Source organism: Brachyhypopomus gauderio, unplaced genomic scaffold (genome assembly GCF_052324685.1).
Source record: "Brachyhypopomus gauderio isolate BG-103 unplaced genomic scaffold, BGAUD_0.2 sc54, whole genome shotgun sequence".
In the NCBI taxonomy this organism is placed as follows: Eukaryota; Metazoa; Chordata; class Actinopteri; order Gymnotiformes; family Hypopomidae; genus Brachyhypopomus; species Brachyhypopomus gauderio.
In genome coordinates this window covers 774,890-791,800 of record NW_027506878.1, presented here as the reverse complement: position 1 = coordinate 791,800, position 16,911 = coordinate 774,890, and the positions used below count along the sequence as shown (strand labels likewise).

Sequence of the window (16,911 nt, the reverse complement as noted above, 5' to 3'; positions counted from 1 at the left end):
TTTTAGATTTTCTGTCCTTAAATGCTAATATATTAATCTATGTAAGTTAAGTTGCTAAAAATACCATATTCGAATTAGGTTGCAAGTTTGAAATATGAAATCGGAACGAAAATGTAGAAATAACTATTAATTTCCATAGGGCAGGTGACATGGGGTGTACTACAATCCTGATCTTTTCCCAACATTGCTGGATGTTTGGTCATCTCCGACAGTCGCTGGTGGCAGGAATGACGCAGGTAGCTCATTGTATTAGTCGGTTCAGTTCCCAAGAATAAACACGTGCTGTCGCACTAATAAATATTTAAATAATTCTTGAAAAGGGTGACTGCCAAAAATGGTAAATGTCACCAACACCAAATAATGACGAGTGCGGTTTCTCTTGTGGTCTGTGAGCTGTTTTAGCGTCTGGCACGGGCAGGTAGGAGGCGGGATGCAAACGCAGACGAAAATGAGAGCTGTGAACTGTCTGGTAGAGTTAACAGATTGATGAAAAGTTATCCTAAAACAAGAATAACGCGAATTAGGTTTTGAAACACGCGCCTGTATTGTCCTATCGGGTTGTTTCATACTGCTGTTAAATCGCTCGCCTGTCCACAAAAGTTCGTTGTGTGGTCGCGTTTCTTTTCGCATCGCGTTTCGTCCTCCTCCGCGCCGCCGTACACACGGGCCATTTTAAAAGCTTTATTGGGGACAAGATGGCCGCCGCGACGGGTCGTTATTACAGCGAGGGAGGCCGAGCCACTAAAAGACAAAAAACAGACACTGACGGGATGGCCACGGTGCGTATTTTCTTTTTTTAAATTTGCCGATCGTGTGTATTTTGATGTCGTGTCGTTGAAAGGGTGTGAGAATTATCGGTGAATTATAACGGCGCGGTCGATGGGCGAAGCCCTGCTAGCACAAAGCTAGTCAAACATCTCGCTTTCTCCTCCGCCTCCGTCGCTGTAGCTGCTCTGCGTTTAAACATCATGATCTCTTTTCAAACACTTGTCAGGAAACCTAAGCGGGTTTTTTTTTACTTTTCTTTTCTCCGTGGTTATTATGGTCAAATATGAACCGGAGGCTTCAGCGTCCGCCGTTAGCAGCGTTAGCCTGGGAGGGGTTTTCATTCATGGGCTTTTGTTCTGAATGAACCGCGCCGGGCGCGCACGGTGACCGACCAGCTGTCTGTGACTGCACTTATTCTGCTGATTTCAGCAACATTTTATGATCTATTTCGACAAACTGGCTAGGAATGTATATACACACACACACACACACACACAAAAAAACCCGAAAGCTTTTGCAACGTGGACTGTACGCCGTGTGGCTTGATTAAAATGGTTTGATTGTGTTGTCCCGTTTGACTCCATGATAAACACTGATGCAGAAGCCCTCGTTTATCTTTGACCTTGTTGAGATGTTCTCCTCATGGACTTGGGCCGTCGTGTGTGTGTGTGTTCAGGAGGGCTACGATGACCCCCATAAGCCGCTGCCTTCGCTGGTGGTACATGTGAGGGGTCTGATCGACGGCATTACCGAGTCCGACATCGTGGAGGCGCTGCGTGAGTTTGGTACAATCAGGTATCGCACAGTTTTCGTTGTTTCTTCTAATAACCAATGTTTTTGCAAGGCTTTTTATAAATTGTATTATTTTTTAAATTATTTTTAATTTTGTGCAACATTCGATAGTACTTGAAACATTGAATTTTGGAAAATTCACGATATCCGAAGATATTTTTGTGACCAAGGAATGTATCTTAATATCTGTAATAGATTTGGTTTTTTTTTCTTCTTCTTCTACACATGCACACCATGATCAGTCCCCCTTTTCTATATAATAACTGTTTATTATCTGTTTATCAGTTTACTTTTATTTTATTGTTAATTTTATTTTATTTATTTTATTACATATGTGCAATACCTACTTATTTTACATTTTATTTTAAATTCAATATTAGGATGTTCTTTATTATTTGTACATATTTTTATATTTTATAGAGGTGTTTTATTAATATAATACGCAAATGGTGGCACTGTAACAAAAGCAATTTCCCCCTGAGATTAATAAAGTATTCTGATTCTGATTTCGTCTTTGCATGTGATCAGTAGCAGTTAATCTGGCCAATAATTCAGCTACCATTGTCCTTGTGTGATTGTAGCTACGTGGTTCTGATGCCGAACAAGCGGCAGGCTCTGGTGGAGTACGAGGACATGAGTGGCTCGTGTAATGCCGTGACGTACGCTAACGATAACCAGGTGTACATCGCCGGCCGCCCGTGCTACATCAACTACTCGACCAGCCAGAAGATCTCCCGACCTGGGGACTCTGGTGATGCTCCGAGCGTCAACAACATCCTGCTCTTCACCATCATGAACCCCATCTACCCCATTACTACAGTAATGCAACTTTACCCCTGTTTTAACTCGTATGCGTGCTTGTGACGTGAATTCTCATCGGTGTCAACAGTGTTCTCCTCTCTCCAGTGATTATTCTCCACTATTGCCTTATGCTCCGCATCGGTGCTGTTGCCATGGTAATATCTTCTGGCACCTTGACGCTGCTACAGTGAAAATGTGTCGTTCTCTGTCCACAGGATGTGCTGTACACCATCTGCAATAACTGCGGCCCTGTACAGAGGATTGTGATCTTCAGGAAGAATGGTGTCCAGGCAATGGTTGAATATCCTTCCCCAGCGGCGTAACCTGCTTCCTATGACATTTATGTGATCTGTATTAACCAGTATCAGTTGTTTCTTGGTAGTAGACTGTGAAGGGATCAAACTGGCGGTCTGCACTAATTTCAAGGCTCTGATGCCTAGGTGGCCATTTAGTCTCATCTTTGTTTTCTTCTTTGTGTATGCTAGCGTTAGCATTTAGTGTGTGTGTGTGTGTGTGTGTGTGTGTGTGTGTGGTTTCCTTAACTCCTGCTCACGTTTGACTCGGTCCAGAGTGCTCAGAGAGCAAAAGCCTCTCTGAACGGGGCAGACATTTACTCTGGCTGCTGCACCCTCAAAATTGAGTACGCTAAGGTCAGTGACCAGACTCTTAGCTTCACACCCCTTCAATTTGCACGGTGCTGATATGTTTGCTTTGGCCCATGATTAAACAGCATAAGCTTAAATGGGGGCAAGTACCAGCTTGCAGAAGGGAAAAAAAATCGTAACACATTTTTAATATCTTTTGCAGCCAACCCGTCTCAACGTGTTTAAGAACGACCAGGACACCTGGGATTACACCAACCCGAGTCTGAGTGGCCAAGGTAACCTGCACCCGCGCGTGAAGTTGCACTTCTGCGCACACGCGCTGGTGTTTCTCTTCATTGGTTGTGGGACTACCTATGTGGTCACGCTTCCCATGGTGAGACCCCTGTGGAATACTGGTGTTAACCACGATTACACAGAACATTCCACAGAGGTGTCGCTTTCTGAATTGGCTTCAGTCTTGAACCCTTTTCCTCAAATCAGCACAAACCACACGCATTCCAACACACACACAAACACGTACACACAGACAGTTGTTTAAGAGTGAGCGCGTGATGGCTCTTTCCACGAGACACTCGCGGGCGGTGAGGTCATCACGGTACACACACACAATGCACACGCGCACATCTGTTTTTGTCCCGCTCGGGTCTTTTCACCAACGAGCTGCATGCAGCCCGGTGCGTGCTGTACACACAAGCATGTGGCGAACTCACCCTGCTCACCCGTGAAGCAGCAGAGCACTCTCCCCTGGCCACCGTCACACACGCCGCATGCACCCACACAGCCAACATGGTGGACCTTGAGTTTTCAATTATAATTTTTTTTTATAGGCTAAATGCTAATACCAAATGAAAAGCGGCCAATTTGGTTTATACATTTAGTATTCTTGGTTATGGTTAAGTGGGTCCCGGTTTTTATTTGGTATTGGCATTTTGCAATGCAGTGTTTATTCTATTGTACTGGATCATGCGTATGATTTTTAAAAGCCTCAATAGCACTTCAATAGAGTGTTGAACACTGTGAAGTCTAGTTATTGCTATTGCTGCTGTCCTATTCCCAAAGCATCGTCAGTTCAGAACTCTTGTACCTGTGTAGTTGTTTAGTCTTTGTTGTGTTTATAAAGGAAAGACCACACTTGGACAGTAGGCCTTGATCAGTTTTTGACTTGACGTGCTTATGCCTCAGATAGGTTTAAAATCTGACTACTTAATCTGAACCACCTGTTCTAGGCTATGTTAATCCCATGTTTGTCCAGGAGTTTGAAAGGGTGGCTGCCTGTTGTAGGCATAGCTCTGCAGCACTTAGGGGGTGAGGAGGTGGGGGTGCATACAGAAGATAATTCATTGATACCTAGTGTAGTTTGAGTGTGTGCATTTCTACTTGGGCCAGGACTACTTTGTTAGCCATGGGTTAACTGTACGAGATACTAAGATACAGCGGTTAATTTATTTGTATAATTTGGTAGTTGATCCAACATTGTTGCGCACCAAAACGTTCTCTTGGTGTGTTTGGATGAACCATTGCAGCTCCCCAGTATGCTGTGAGCGTATACTGGAGTCAGTGGTCATTGTTAGTCTTGAACGCGGAGATGTTTCGGTACACTGTACGTGTAGTATACCAGCTGCTCAACATGATGCACAATGTACACTAAACATTGTCCATTCACCGCTTTTCGTCTGACATTTTTCCCCCCCAAGCGTTTTTTATTCAAGTGTTCATTCGAAAAACGTACATTGAACATCAAATACTGCTTCTCAGACCACATGCCACAATCCAATGGAAATACACTTGAGCATCATCTTTAATGCTACAGAGATGTCATTGTTTCGTCCAGTTACATCGGAAAGGAACACTTAAGTACAGCTGACATTCATCGCTAGCACCAGGTTTCCTCAAGATGGCTACCCTCTCTTTCTGATTTAGCATCATATTTGGAGGGTGGTCTTATCCTTTTGGATAAAACATGACAGCCAATCACAGAAGATCTTTCCTTCACACACCGCCACGAGCCAGCCAATCAGCCATCAGACACGATATGCAAAGACAGACAGATTGAGAGAGAGGAGGTGGGAGGATCATAAATTGATTTTTCCTGGTACCTGCCTTTATACCTTGTTTCTTTGGTGCGTGGGCTACCTATGCTATCCCTACTCCACTCCTTGATGAAAACATGACAGCAGACATTGCTATGAAAACATGCCAGTCCAAGATTCCTACAGCACAAGGCCCATGAACAGAGATCGTCACGACATGCCAAGCTGACATAACCATGACAACACACCAAGCCAAGACCGCATCACACCAAGTAGATGTTGTAGAGAACGTCACACCATGCTCAACAGATACTGCCAGGACCGCACACCAAGCCACGATTGTCACCGCACATTACACCAGGATTGCTGCAGTTTAAACGAGCATCGCCACGACTACATATCAAGCAGACATTACCATGACAACAAGTCGAGGTTTTCAATGCTCACGGCGTCAAGACTACTCGGCCAGCACACCAAGCAGACATTGTCTGTAGCTACAGCGAGAAGCGAGTCGTCACATCAACGTAGAGGCAAAGATCTCGCTGCATCTTCACACCATAGCGCTCTCGTCATGGTCCCACACGTAGCAGCACAGACACACCAAGCGACATCGCCACGCCGTCAGCCCTGAACATCGCCATGAACACATCAAGCCTCACGTCAATGATCACCGTAGTGAAATTCACCAGACCACTGGGACACCACTGCGGCCAACACCACACTACCATACATGGAAAGGATCACTGAGGTTTACCATGGAGATACAGCCACCGAACACGTAGCTAGAACCTGGCCATCCCTCCCTAAGCCTCTCTTTATGGACTCGGGTGCTTCTGTCTATTTTGGGGGGGGTTTTTTGTTGGGGTTTTTTTTCTCTTCCCTTCATCCCTCTTTTTCGTTGTGTTAAGTGTTTCTCTCTGAAGCGGGGCGTTGGGTGTTCTGACTGCTGTTACGCCTTCCGTGTGACACAGGTTCGGATTAGCTGCAGCGGCGTCTGTCCTCAAAACCGGCGCTGTGTTGGCAGCTACCAAACGTCATAACGGGTAAGCAGCACACGTCCCTGGAACAACACCTAAACCAGCCTCAGAACACGTGGACGACTAACCAAAAACACAAAGGAGAACAGACACTGTCCAGGAGCTCGAATCTCGGGGAGGGGGTTTGGGAAGAACCGGCCCTGGCGATGCAGTCCTCCCCTCCCTTCAATCAAGCAGTTATCGGGTTCTCTTGCCGCCCTCTGTAAGTGCGTGCCACGGTTAGTGACTCGGTGGTGGGGACTCTCTTGTACGAGCTCTCCCTCCAGCAGAGGGCGCCCTCGGCCGTGGTGGACTGGACTCGCACATGGTTCGGCTTTCAGTGTTGCGCGGCTAGTCGGCCTGGTGCTAGCCGCGATTGACGCCTGCTGATCATCTCCTTCCAATAAAGACGTTCCCCTTCCTGCCTACCAGGCGACGCACTCCGATTCTCATTCATTCCAATTACGCTCCTTCTGCTAACGGTCTTAAAAAGCCACGTAGGCTTACATTGCTGTTCTATTCACCGGGTTTCACTGTTGGCCAGATAAGGTCTCTCTGAAGCCACAGCTTAATGAGACGGTTCAGGTGCCTGGCGGTGTTCATGTATCTTTAATTGTAGGAAGTAACGACTGGCTACAACCACTTGAACAGGCACTCTACCAGCATTAAATGGGAACTGGTGGCTGAACGTGTTGGATCTTGGAACGTTGCAGTGTTCTTGAGATCTGATGCGTTTGGGCACCCTTTGGCTAATGTCCTTCGATTGGTGCATTTGTCCTGGAGGAGGGGTTTTTATGTGGAATCAAGCAAACTAAATGCCCAGAAAATGTAATTGGCTCCATGACAATTGTTCATGCCTAATATTATAAATTGACATTAATACAAAAACAAAAGGGATAATGTTTAAATTCTAATGTTTGAGGTAAAATGTAGGCATGTGTTGGGAAGCTAATGATTAGATTGACTGAGGAGAAATGCCAAAATTTCAGTCATGGAAGAAAAAAATGCAGAACCCCTGTCCATAAAAAGGGCCAAAGTGAAGACCAAACCCCTCCTTGCGTTGCTCCATGTCTAATTGGCAGGTATTTTAAAGAATTAAATACTGAATGCTTACCTGTTAATGGTGGATTACATTCACTTGTAACAAAGTCAGTGTTTAACTCTTTAAGCAAATACCTGATTGTTTTCAGTTAAAAAAAAAGATCAGAATCAATGTAACGAGTTTGGAGTGTTAATGAATAATGGAAAAAAATGTTTGACTTTTGGGCGGAGATGTCAGTCTCCATACATTTATGATTGCTTTGTTGCCAGGTCATATCTACCAGATTTCACCCCAAGTGTATCCATTTTATTTTATTTATAAAAAAAAATGTAAGCCATGTCCATCCATAGGAGAAGCTCCACTAATGTTTCCACTTCCATGTCTACTTTGGGAACCTTTGTTGCTGGAGTGTTAAGCGTTGGTATGAGCGTACTCGTAGATGCCAGGCTTCCTGAGGTCAGTTCATGGCAGCACACAGTAAACGGTTGACCCAAATGTGGGTCTAGATCCAGAGAAAATAGGGTCTTTATTAGAAGGACTTGTTACTTAACAGGCTGGGGCAACGTGAACAGCGTGGGCCGGTTACTCAGACATGGACTAAGCCTAGTCTTGGACTAAACCACATGTGCGGTTTTGACTCCATCAGGAGTTCTGCTTCATGTGGAGATGCACTTAACATTAGTCTGTGAAAGTCAATATTATAACACCCATGTTTTAAGTGCAGTTTACTTGGAACCAGAGTGTTATTGGTATGGGGGGTGTGCTGTTGGCAGCTTAACTGACATTTGTAGGCCGTTTGTAGCCAGGATCCATTCATTTCACCTTACAGGGTTACGGAAATGAACGCACTATAAACTGTACTTGTGTTGGGCTGCATTGGTTTAAATTGGTCCTGAAAGTGGGTTTTTTAAAACTTTTGTTTTACTTATTTATTTAAATGGATGGGGGGGGGGGTCTTTTTTAGTTTATTTCTGTGTTTCTTTTCTGCGCGTCTGACGTGTGTGTGTGTGTGTGTGTGTGTGTGTGTGTGTGTGTGTGTGTGTGTCTGTGTGTACTTGTGTTTGTGCAGATGCTGACTCAGATGGCAATTGGAACAGTTCCCAAGGTGTGTGTGTGTGTGTGTGTGTGTGTGTTCAGGTCTTTGAGTAGGATGTGTGACAGGTTATAATTGTAGGGAGATAGTATCTTAATCATTTAAAACCCTTTTCTAGTAGTTTGCTTTCCAGTGTTTTTACCTCCAGCTTTTCCTTTGATGGTGTGTGTGGTTTTGTTCCCAGCTCATTGCATTTACAGCTAAAGCAGTTATAGGCTTCCCCTGCATGTCGGTCACTATTGCACAGAACCTCCCTTTAGCTTCAGCTCCTTTGCTTCCTGTGTGTTGACTCTGAAGTCTGTTGCTGTGCTGTAGTGTTGAGCTCTGTGTTTTCCGTCAGATCCCAATGCTAACCCCAACAAGCGTCAAAGACAGCCGGCCCTGCTGGGGGATCACCCACCGGAATATGGTTAGTGTCCGTCTGCGTTGTCTTTCATAGACTAAATACAATAGACAGTAGGTCACTGTTGACTCATTGTGAATTTTTGAAACCGCCAAGATGTGCTTGCACACTAGGTGAGCTAGGTAGACACTGGAGGTGTGAAGTTATTTTATATCAGATATATCTGATAGATACACAATAATCCATAATTGGTAAACCTATGCCTTAATTTCTTCATCACAAAAATATCTTTGTCTTAGCTAGCAAAATGTGACATTTAAAGTTAGCATGCTATCTAAATAACTACGTGAAGCATTTTAGCTATATATTCCATGTTCAGTCCTTCAAGATGAGATTTTAATAATAGCTTATTTTACATTTCAACAAAGTTTCAAAGTTTGATGCCAAGTGTTTGAGTTTCATTTCAACAAACTAGCTGGATAACAATGTAGCTAGTTTGCTAGCTAGTTTGTTTGCTACCATTTGGGATGTTAACGCTGGTTACGTTAGCCACTTAGCTAGCTACTTTAAGCAAAGTTAAAGGAACTTGACCTCAAGACACTATTCATTTTGACTTTCTAAAGTAAAAAACTTTCCTATTGCTGTCACCTCATGACCACACCCCTATCAACAAGTAGCATATAAAATGTAAAGAAATATAGAGAGAACTACTGGTAGAGATATTAATGTAAAGGGACCTTTTGGAAATAGTAATATTTGAAATTCAAATTTTGTTGTCTTCCCTTTTTATGTGAATTGGAGGGGTTAAAATTTGCACTGCAGATGGGTCATCAGACACATACTGGCTTCACTTTTCACCCACCCATGTCCAATGCACATCTCAGTAAATTTGAATATCAAAGTTAATTTATTTCAGAAATTCAATACTAAAAATAAAGCTCCTTTATTGCCTTGTTTTAAAACAATGTCCAAGAATGTACCTCATGTTCCTAACAACTACGGATTAGTGCTTTCTGACATCTTCAGCTTTAATTGTGCTTACAGGGGGTCCACAGGGTGGCTACGGTCACTATGACGACTCTTATGGTCCCCCTCCCCCACACTATGAGGGCAGGCGCATGGGTCCCCCTATTGGCCGAGGGAGGGGGGGGCCTCGCTATGGCGGGCCGCAGTACGGACCCCCCCCTGAATACGCCTCCCAGGCAGACTCCCCGGTCGTTATGGTCTATGGCCTTGACCCCTACAAGATCAACGCTGACAGGATCTTCAATATCTTCTGTCTGTATGGCAACGTGGAGAGGGTGAGTGGGCGATGGCTGGATAACTAGTGACTGGGTTGTGCAAAAAATGCGTCGGTCTTAAGTGACGGTCACACGAAACGTGTCCGTGTGTGGTGGCCGCAGGTGAAGTTCATGAAGAGCAAGCCAGGGGCCGCCATGGTGGAGATGGGAGACTGCTACGCTGTGGAGCGTGCCATCTCGCACCTCAACCACACCCTGCTCTTTGGACAGAAGCTCAACATCTGGTAAGTGTCACTAGTGTCACGGTGACCTCTTCTGTGACCAGACCGTGCACCGTTGCTCACGACGATGCCTCGTGAACCTTCTGCAGCGTGTCGAAGCAGCAGGCCATCATCCCAGGTCAGTCCTATCAGCTGGAGGACGGCACCAGCAGTTTTAAAGACTTCCACGGCAGCAGGAACAACCGCTTTACGTCCCCGGAACAGGCAGCCAAGAACCGGATCCAGCGCCCTAGTAGCGTCCTCCACTTCTTCAACGGGCAGCCCGACAGCTCTGCTGAAATCTTTACCCAGGTGTGTGTGTGTGTGTGTGTGTGTGTGTGTGTGTGTGTGTGTGTGTGTGGGGGCGGACCCTCAACCGCATGTTTCTCAGTATTAAATCCATCTTGTGTAAACAAGGAAAGAGTAACGTGTGTGTTTGTTTTTCTGTAGATCTGTGATGAACTGGGCATTAAACCCCCCGCCAATGTCAAACTGTTCACAGGAAAGAGTAAGTGTTACACACGTGTGTGTGTGTGTGTGTGTGTGTCCAGCCCTCCCTGTGCTGGGTGCATGATAACTACATAGTGTAGTGTATCTGATCTATATATGGTGCTGTGGATTACTGGTGTATGATCAGCTATCTTGGTTGACCGCGTGAGCTGTCGTGGTTGTCCACGTGAGGTATCTCCCGTAATTCACCACGTGAGCTGGGCAGGTGAGTGTGGGGGGGTTAAACCTGCTACTCTGAATCTGCAGCTACAGAAGAACTGTGGGTCGTGTTAGCCAAGTGTCTGAAAGCTGTGGTGGACATTTTGGACGCTGCTCACATTCACAACAAGTTCTTGTAGACCATTTAGAATATTCTAGAATATGTAGACATAAAGACCATATTAGTATTTAGACATGCATATAGCCATGGTTAGAATACATATAGGTTTTCTTTTACTAAAATGTGGTTCTTGTCTCTGTGTCTCTGTGTGTGTGTCTGTCTCTCTGTCCGGCCGTTGTGTGTGTGTGTGTGTGTGTGTGTCTCTGTGTCTGTGCATGCATCCGTACACGTGCACGCGTGTTGGTGGGGATGCAGGTGAGCGGAGTGCTTCTGGCCTGTTGGAGTGGGAGACCGTGAACGACGCCATGGAGGCGCTCTCCCTGATGAACCACTACCAGATGAAGAACCCCAGTGAGTAGCGTGTTCACTTCAGAAGGGATGCGTGGTGTGTGTGTGTGTGTGTGTGTGTGTGTGTGTGTGTCATGCATGCATTATTACTCTGAGCCGGCATACACAGGTGGGATGCCAACCCAGACTAACACTGCCTTTCTCCTTCTTCTCAACAGGTGGGCCATATCCCTACACTCTCAAACTGTGTTTTTCCACTGCGCAGAACGCTAACTGAACCCTTTAACCTCTAACTGACTACCGATGATCTTTTGATGCCCCTTAACAGATTAGCTGTCTGCCCCTGAGAGAGTGACGTGGACTCCCTTAAGGAAACATGACTTTGAATTTTTGTACAAGCCCAGTGTTTAACTTTTTTCCATTTACTTTTTTTATTCTTTATGTACAATGACATTTTGGTTTTGCCATGTATCACGGCAAACTTGTAAAAGTGATCAAATGTTTTTGTTCTTTAAATAAACACCCTCAGTGTGATCTGATGGCAGACTCTCTTTCTCTGTTGGTGCTTGGACCACTTGTAAGCAGTGTAACACTGTGGTTAAATGAAAACACTTGATGTTTCCATGTGTTAATGCTGAATGATCAGTCTTGATTCCCTTGGGGGCTTGAGTGCACACAAAGAACAATAAATTTGAGATGCATGAAATTTGCAATTATATGAATGCATCGTTATTTTTCAGTTAAAGTTATATGCATTTTATAGATGCAGCCTAAAGCAGAATTGATCAAAATACAAAAATTAAGACTTCAGAAAGGAAGCGTTTCAAGATTTAAATGGAACAATGATCATCAAGTCCTCTACCTCCTTTAAGGTGTAGCTATAGAACAAAGGACAATGTTCTAGGTGTAGACCAGGAAGCTTCTGCTCCGCTTTGGTTAACATCAGACATACTGAAAGTGGAATCATAAGGGGTTTAAACTGAGGAAACTGAAGTTGACAAAACAGACATTGAGACATAAGTTATAATGTTTTTTAGATTTAGATAATGTCAACAACCACATTACAAACTGTTTAATTCTTGCTTCATTGTTCAGGATATGGACATATTTAGTACATTTTTGTTTACACTTAAATACTGAGGTAATATCTAGGGCAAAAGTATCAATTTTGCATTAAAATTTGATGGTTAAAGTACATATGTGAATGTTTTGATATTTGATATTTTTGATGTATGGAAGGGAAGACCACAGTGGATGCTAGGTAATGAGGTCTCCTGAGTTCTCGCAGCTCTGAGAGGGGGGGGGGTCTGCTCTCTGACACTACTGGAGTGTTTACAATATTAATGCAAGACAGATTTAGGCAGGTTCCTATAGTGATGATGGAAAGCCAAAAACATAAGCAAAAACAAAGACCTGTAATATGACGTGTTGTCCACAATCCCAGACAGTAATGCATGAAAAACACCCACACACCCGCTACAGTGCTACCTGCTGCCACGTGCTAAGGGATTAAGAGGCAGAATAAACTGATGGTGTGTGCAATGGCAGTGGGTTATATATATATACAGGCATTTGAATCTTCCATCAATGTTCTATAAACAACAAAAACATCATGGCGTCATGTAATTTCAGTCATTAGTATAAAACATGAACACCAAGAACATGATGTATTCAGGTAAAATCGTGACCATGTGAGCATGTCTATCATGTGACCATGGAGCAATTATGTGTGTATCATGTGACCACGGACCAATCATATGAGCATGTCTGTAGTGGAGCACGCTGCCTGACCACTCATGAATGATGAACTAACAACTTCCCCAGATGGACACGGCAGTATCCTGGCTGGTGATTGGCTGGTCCTAGGTGGTGGCAGACAGCTTCGCCACCTTATTCGCCAGTCGCTGCAGAACAAGGTCAGCCGTGGGCGTGAGACTGTGCTGTAGAGAGACAGACAGGTGCACACATGGAGCTGGGCTACTCAACATTTGTCATACTGGTGTGGGTTGTTTGTCCTTCAGAAATCACTACAGCTCTCTACACAAGGCTGGGCACGTCAGTAACAGAGAGTGTCCAAAACACACTGCACATGTATGGTAACCAGCACAGACAGTGTAAAGGTTTACCATGCTCACATTTAAATAAATAAAAGCTTACTTGAATTATACATGGTAGTAGGAACCTTTCTGAAAGAGCACACCATGTGAGGAATTAGCTCATCTTTTTATTAAAGCGTATCTTTTCAGGGGACTGAAAGACTTAATTATTACTGAATGAACAGGAACCTGTAATATGTGCAGTCCTTTAATGGTGAGCACAGCTAGCTCTTTAAGTCCGTCCCCTGTGAGGTCCAGATAAATGACTGACAGCAGAGGGCTTCTGAAGCTCCGCCTCCACAGCATCTGGAACCGCCCTTCTGCGTCTCCTACTGGCTGCTGGAATTTGTAGCACAGCAAATCCTGGGGGCGTAAAAGCACGAGTGTGAGGAACGAGCACGCAACTGGACGAATATTAAAAACACTACTGATCACATGTTCCCCATTTTGTCAAAAATGTGTGTGTGAGTCTGTGTGTGTGTGTGTGTGTGTGTGTGTGTGTGTGTGTATTTCTTTACCTGTCCATACGTTCCCAGTAAAACCTCTGGCTGTCCATCAAAGTCCAGATCAATCAGGACAGCACACAGCACTGCATCACACTGATCACTGTCTGCTAAATACACAGGTCTGCTCACACCACATCGCTCCACGTCCCTAAACGCGCGCACACACACACACAAAATCTAGGGCTGCGGTATATGGACAAAAAACATGATGTGCAATGATAATGGGATATCCTGATATTTATGTGAAATGATTAATTTTCACTGCATATCAGAACAGGTGCACATTCACAACTTGACAAGAACACATTACGAGTTCACTCTGTTTCTACATGTGTGAATTATGTCTCACAGCCAATTTGGGTGGAGTTGTTCTCAACGTTTATCATGTTAGCGTGGTCCTTTATGATGTATTAATTATTAAATCTCTATGATTAAATTTTGATAAACTAAATATAAATTATTAAATTGAGGTACTGAAAAAAATGTCATTGATCGTACAGTCTTCGTATGATGTCACACACACACACACACACACACACACACACACACACAAACTCTCACCTGTACACCACAGCCATCTCAATAGTGCTTGTAACTAACAGGTTGTACTCAGTCACCTGATGATCTGCAGGAGTCTCTGGAGACCAAAGCATAAATCACATATATAGCACAAACAGCATTAATCAGATATATAGCAACAATTAGATATACACACACACTTACTGAAGACACAAACACTACACCACACACACACTCACCATTGGTGTTACTATCATAGTGTGGCAGCTTTAGAGGAAACAATAACACAGTGGACACAGGACTGTCCTGCTGCAAACACCAACTCTGGAGAATTTCTAGAAAACACACACACACACACACACACACACACACATACACATACACATACACACACAGGGTAAATATGTAACATTCTTACATGTAAATAGTCCTCATATAGATGTGTGTGTATGAGTGTGAGACCTGGTTCCTTCTGGTCGACGAGAGCGAGCCCAACACAGCCATTCTGACATCCAAAGGTTGTGAGACGACGGCCACCGTCAATACTTAAAACATCAAGCCACAACACACTGCGGAACACACACACACACTGTACTGTTATGAGTGCTTTACTGCATTACTTAATTAATCAACCACCGTTTCAGTAACACACTCTTCCTAAGAACACACACCCACGCACACACACACCCACACACCCTCACATACTTGCTAGGCAGGTCCTTAAGTTCGGGGAAGAACCTCTCCACTGGCTGCTCTTCAAACTGGTGCAGTGACACGTTCTATCAGGTTCAGAGAGAGTTCAGCCAACCACACACATGGGCAGGGTATTATTCATCCAATCACAGACATGGGAGTTATTATTCAACCAATCACAGACCTGGGGGTATTCCATAACAATCATAGACACAGACACCAGACTAACTCTTCCTTCTACCCATTATAGTCCCAATTCAGCCAGAGACAGCCATGAAAGAGAGTGAGAGACACAGAAAAGAAACACACCCCCTCCTCAACACACACACACACACACACCACCTGCCTCCTTGTAGAGGTGTATGCACTGGTCATGTCCGCTGAGCAGAAACACAGTCTCTTTCATGCCTTCCTCATGCAGGACCCTGTTAAACCCACAGGAAAACAACACCATGCAGCACAAACATGGAAACACACATTTATGACACATATTTAACACCAGTACCACAGTACCATATAAAATATCGCATTACTGCGTCTTTCATGATAGCGTATGCACCAGGATATCAATACTGAGATGTAGTGTGCACTCAACGGAATATGCCATAGTGAACACTTCTGGTCACACCGAGCACTCCCTCACATCTAGGCGCACTCGGTTCTGAAGCACACGAGGCGCAGCACAAAGCGTGTGGAGTGTGTGCACTCTGTTCACTCTGCGACGTGAGTACTCACTCGGTGTGGTAGAGCTGGAAGGGAGTGAACTGCAGCTCCAGGTTAAGACAGCTCTCTGTGAGGAACACGACACACAAGATCACCACGGTCACGCTACCACTGTACCTCATCACCCATGTGCCTGTCCAGACCCCAAGATCTAGAACACTCTGTACTCCAGACTGTTCTCTGTGCTCATACACTCGATTCAACTTGTTCACTAATAATAAAAGTCCTTTTGTAAGCCGACTTGGGTTCTGTCAGATCATGAGAACCTGAACTCAATGTCCCGGCAGGACACTGATGTTCTGTTTATGAACAGTAGTGATGCATAATTTAAAAAGGGCATTTGAAAGTGGATGTAATGCCAAATAGTGAATTTATTTTTGAAGGCATTACAATCCAAATGGTCATATCCAAACTGCACAATTGTTAGGCTACTGAGTCTAGTCTATTCATATAATTTTCCTATGAACAATCAAGCCTATTAAGACGAGATTTGATGCATGTAACCCACGGGCAATGGATTCCAGATTGAACTCAGACCCCGGTTCATAGTCACAGTAGATATTCAGGAACGGAGTGGCCTTATCTCCCGAGTCCTGGGGGGAGGATGGGGGAAATGAAGGAATGAAGGAATTATAAACTACACACCACTGTGTGGCTGGAATAAGACGTTAGGACAGCACCACATACATGCACAACCATGACAGGTAAAAGCAGTGGTGCACCTTGATGAAGGTGATTCCCACCACCAGGCCCCTGTTAGGAGGAGATCTGTTGAAGGCGTCGATAGACACGATCTCAGCATCAACTGTGTGGAATAAAACACAACACAACACTCACCACACGGCGCACTGCGGCCCTGCACGACACTGTAGCGAGCATACGTGTAGTTTTCACGGGTAGGAATACCTGGTATATACGTGAACTGCACCTCTTTGGCCACCGGGCGGATTTTATGCTGCACATCTTGGTACCTAAACGAAATGACTCTGCCTTTCAGGGTAGCGGCCAGCAACTCGTGGTCGCCCGCCTGGCACAGTCCGTACATGTTACTCTGGGATGGCAGGCGACTAAAACTGTCCTCAACAAACGAGCATGAAGCCTCCACAACAGGCAGCATTTTCCAAATTAAACAAATTATTTTTTAAAATTTATTTGGATTTACATTTAATCTTACTTAATTCACGAGTGCCTCTACCAAGGCAAAACATCCGGGATGGGGAGGGTCCTGTGGGGGACCCGACCAATCAACTGAAGTGCTCGGTTTTC

General features: G+C 44.5%; 2 protein-coding genes across 4 annotated transcripts; one reads left to right on the top strand and one right to left on the bottom strand.

The window, feature by feature from the left end:
- Positions 1-468: 468 nt before the first annotated feature.
- hnrnpl (heterogeneous nuclear ribonucleoprotein L) lies at positions 469-11,647 on the top strand. Of its 3 annotated transcripts, none has more exons than XM_076987547.1 (14): positions 469-779; positions 1,445-1,563; positions 2,142-2,379; positions 2,577-2,662; positions 2,915-3,011; positions 3,169-3,241; positions 8,124-8,159; positions 8,488-8,556; positions 9,535-9,791; positions 9,894-10,015; positions 10,102-10,303; positions 10,442-10,499; positions 11,076-11,171; positions 11,327-11,647. In XM_076987547.1, the coding sequence occupies exons 1-14, from the start codon at positions 696-698 to the stop codon at positions 11,383-11,385; spliced, it is 1,596 nt and encodes a 531-aa protein (XP_076843662.1). In that variant the 5' UTR covers positions 469-695; the 3' UTR covers positions 11,386-11,647. The 3 variants fall into 3 exon arrangements, with proteins under 3 accessions (XP_076843662.1, XP_076843663.1, XP_076843660.1); XM_076987545.1 differs by having other exon boundaries at positions 471-779; positions 10,442-10,501; positions 11,066-11,171; XM_076987548.1 differs by lacking the exon at positions 8,124-8,159 and having other exon boundaries at positions 10,442-10,501; positions 11,066-11,171.
- On the bottom strand, positions 11,371-16,884 carry kptn (kaptin (actin binding protein)). Its single transcript, XM_076987549.1, has 12 exons — positions 16,552-16,884; positions 16,368-16,450; positions 16,154-16,238; positions 15,658-15,712; positions 15,269-15,347; positions 14,935-15,008; positions 14,692-14,798; positions 14,469-14,564; positions 14,272-14,347; positions 13,723-13,858; positions 13,394-13,567; positions 11,371-13,048 (listed from the first exon to the last, which is right to left on the bottom strand). The coding sequence occupies exons 1-12, from the start codon at positions 16,760-16,762 to the stop codon at positions 12,971-12,973; spliced, it is 1,254 nt and encodes a 417-aa protein (XP_076843664.1). The 5' UTR covers positions 16,763-16,884; the 3' UTR covers positions 11,371-12,970.
- Positions 16,885-16,911: the final 27 nt, after the last annotated feature.

What these genes read in the sequence shown, in the direction of transcription:
- hnrnpl (XM_076987545.1), top strand. Translation starts at nt 696, where the DNA reads ATGGCCGCCGCGACGGGTCGTTATTACAGCGAGGGAGGCCGAGCCACT. An exon ending in CGTGAGTTTGGTACAATCAG is followed by an intron (nt 1,564 to 2,141) that starts GTATCGCACAGT and finishes GTGTGATTGTAG; the next exon opens with CTACGTGGTTCTGATGCCGA. An exon ending in GGACAGAAGCTCAACATCTG is followed by an intron (nt 10,016 to 10,101) that starts GTAAGTGTCACT and finishes AACCTTCTGCAG; the next exon opens with CGTGTCGAAGCAGCAGGCCA.
- kptn (XM_076987549.1), bottom strand. Translation starts at nt 16,762, where the DNA reads ATGCTGCCTGTTGTGGAGGCTTCATGCTCGTTTGTTGAGGACAGTTTT. An exon ending in CGTCGACCAGAAGGAACCAG is followed by an intron (nt 14,565 to 14,691) that starts GTCTCACACTCA and finishes TGTGTTTTCTAG; the next exon opens with AAATTCTCCAGAGTTGGTGT. An exon ending in GAGATGGCTGTGGTGTACAG is followed by an intron (nt 13,859 to 14,271) that starts GTGAGAGTTTGT and finishes GCGCGCGTTTAG; the next exon opens with GGACGTGGAGCGATGTGGTG.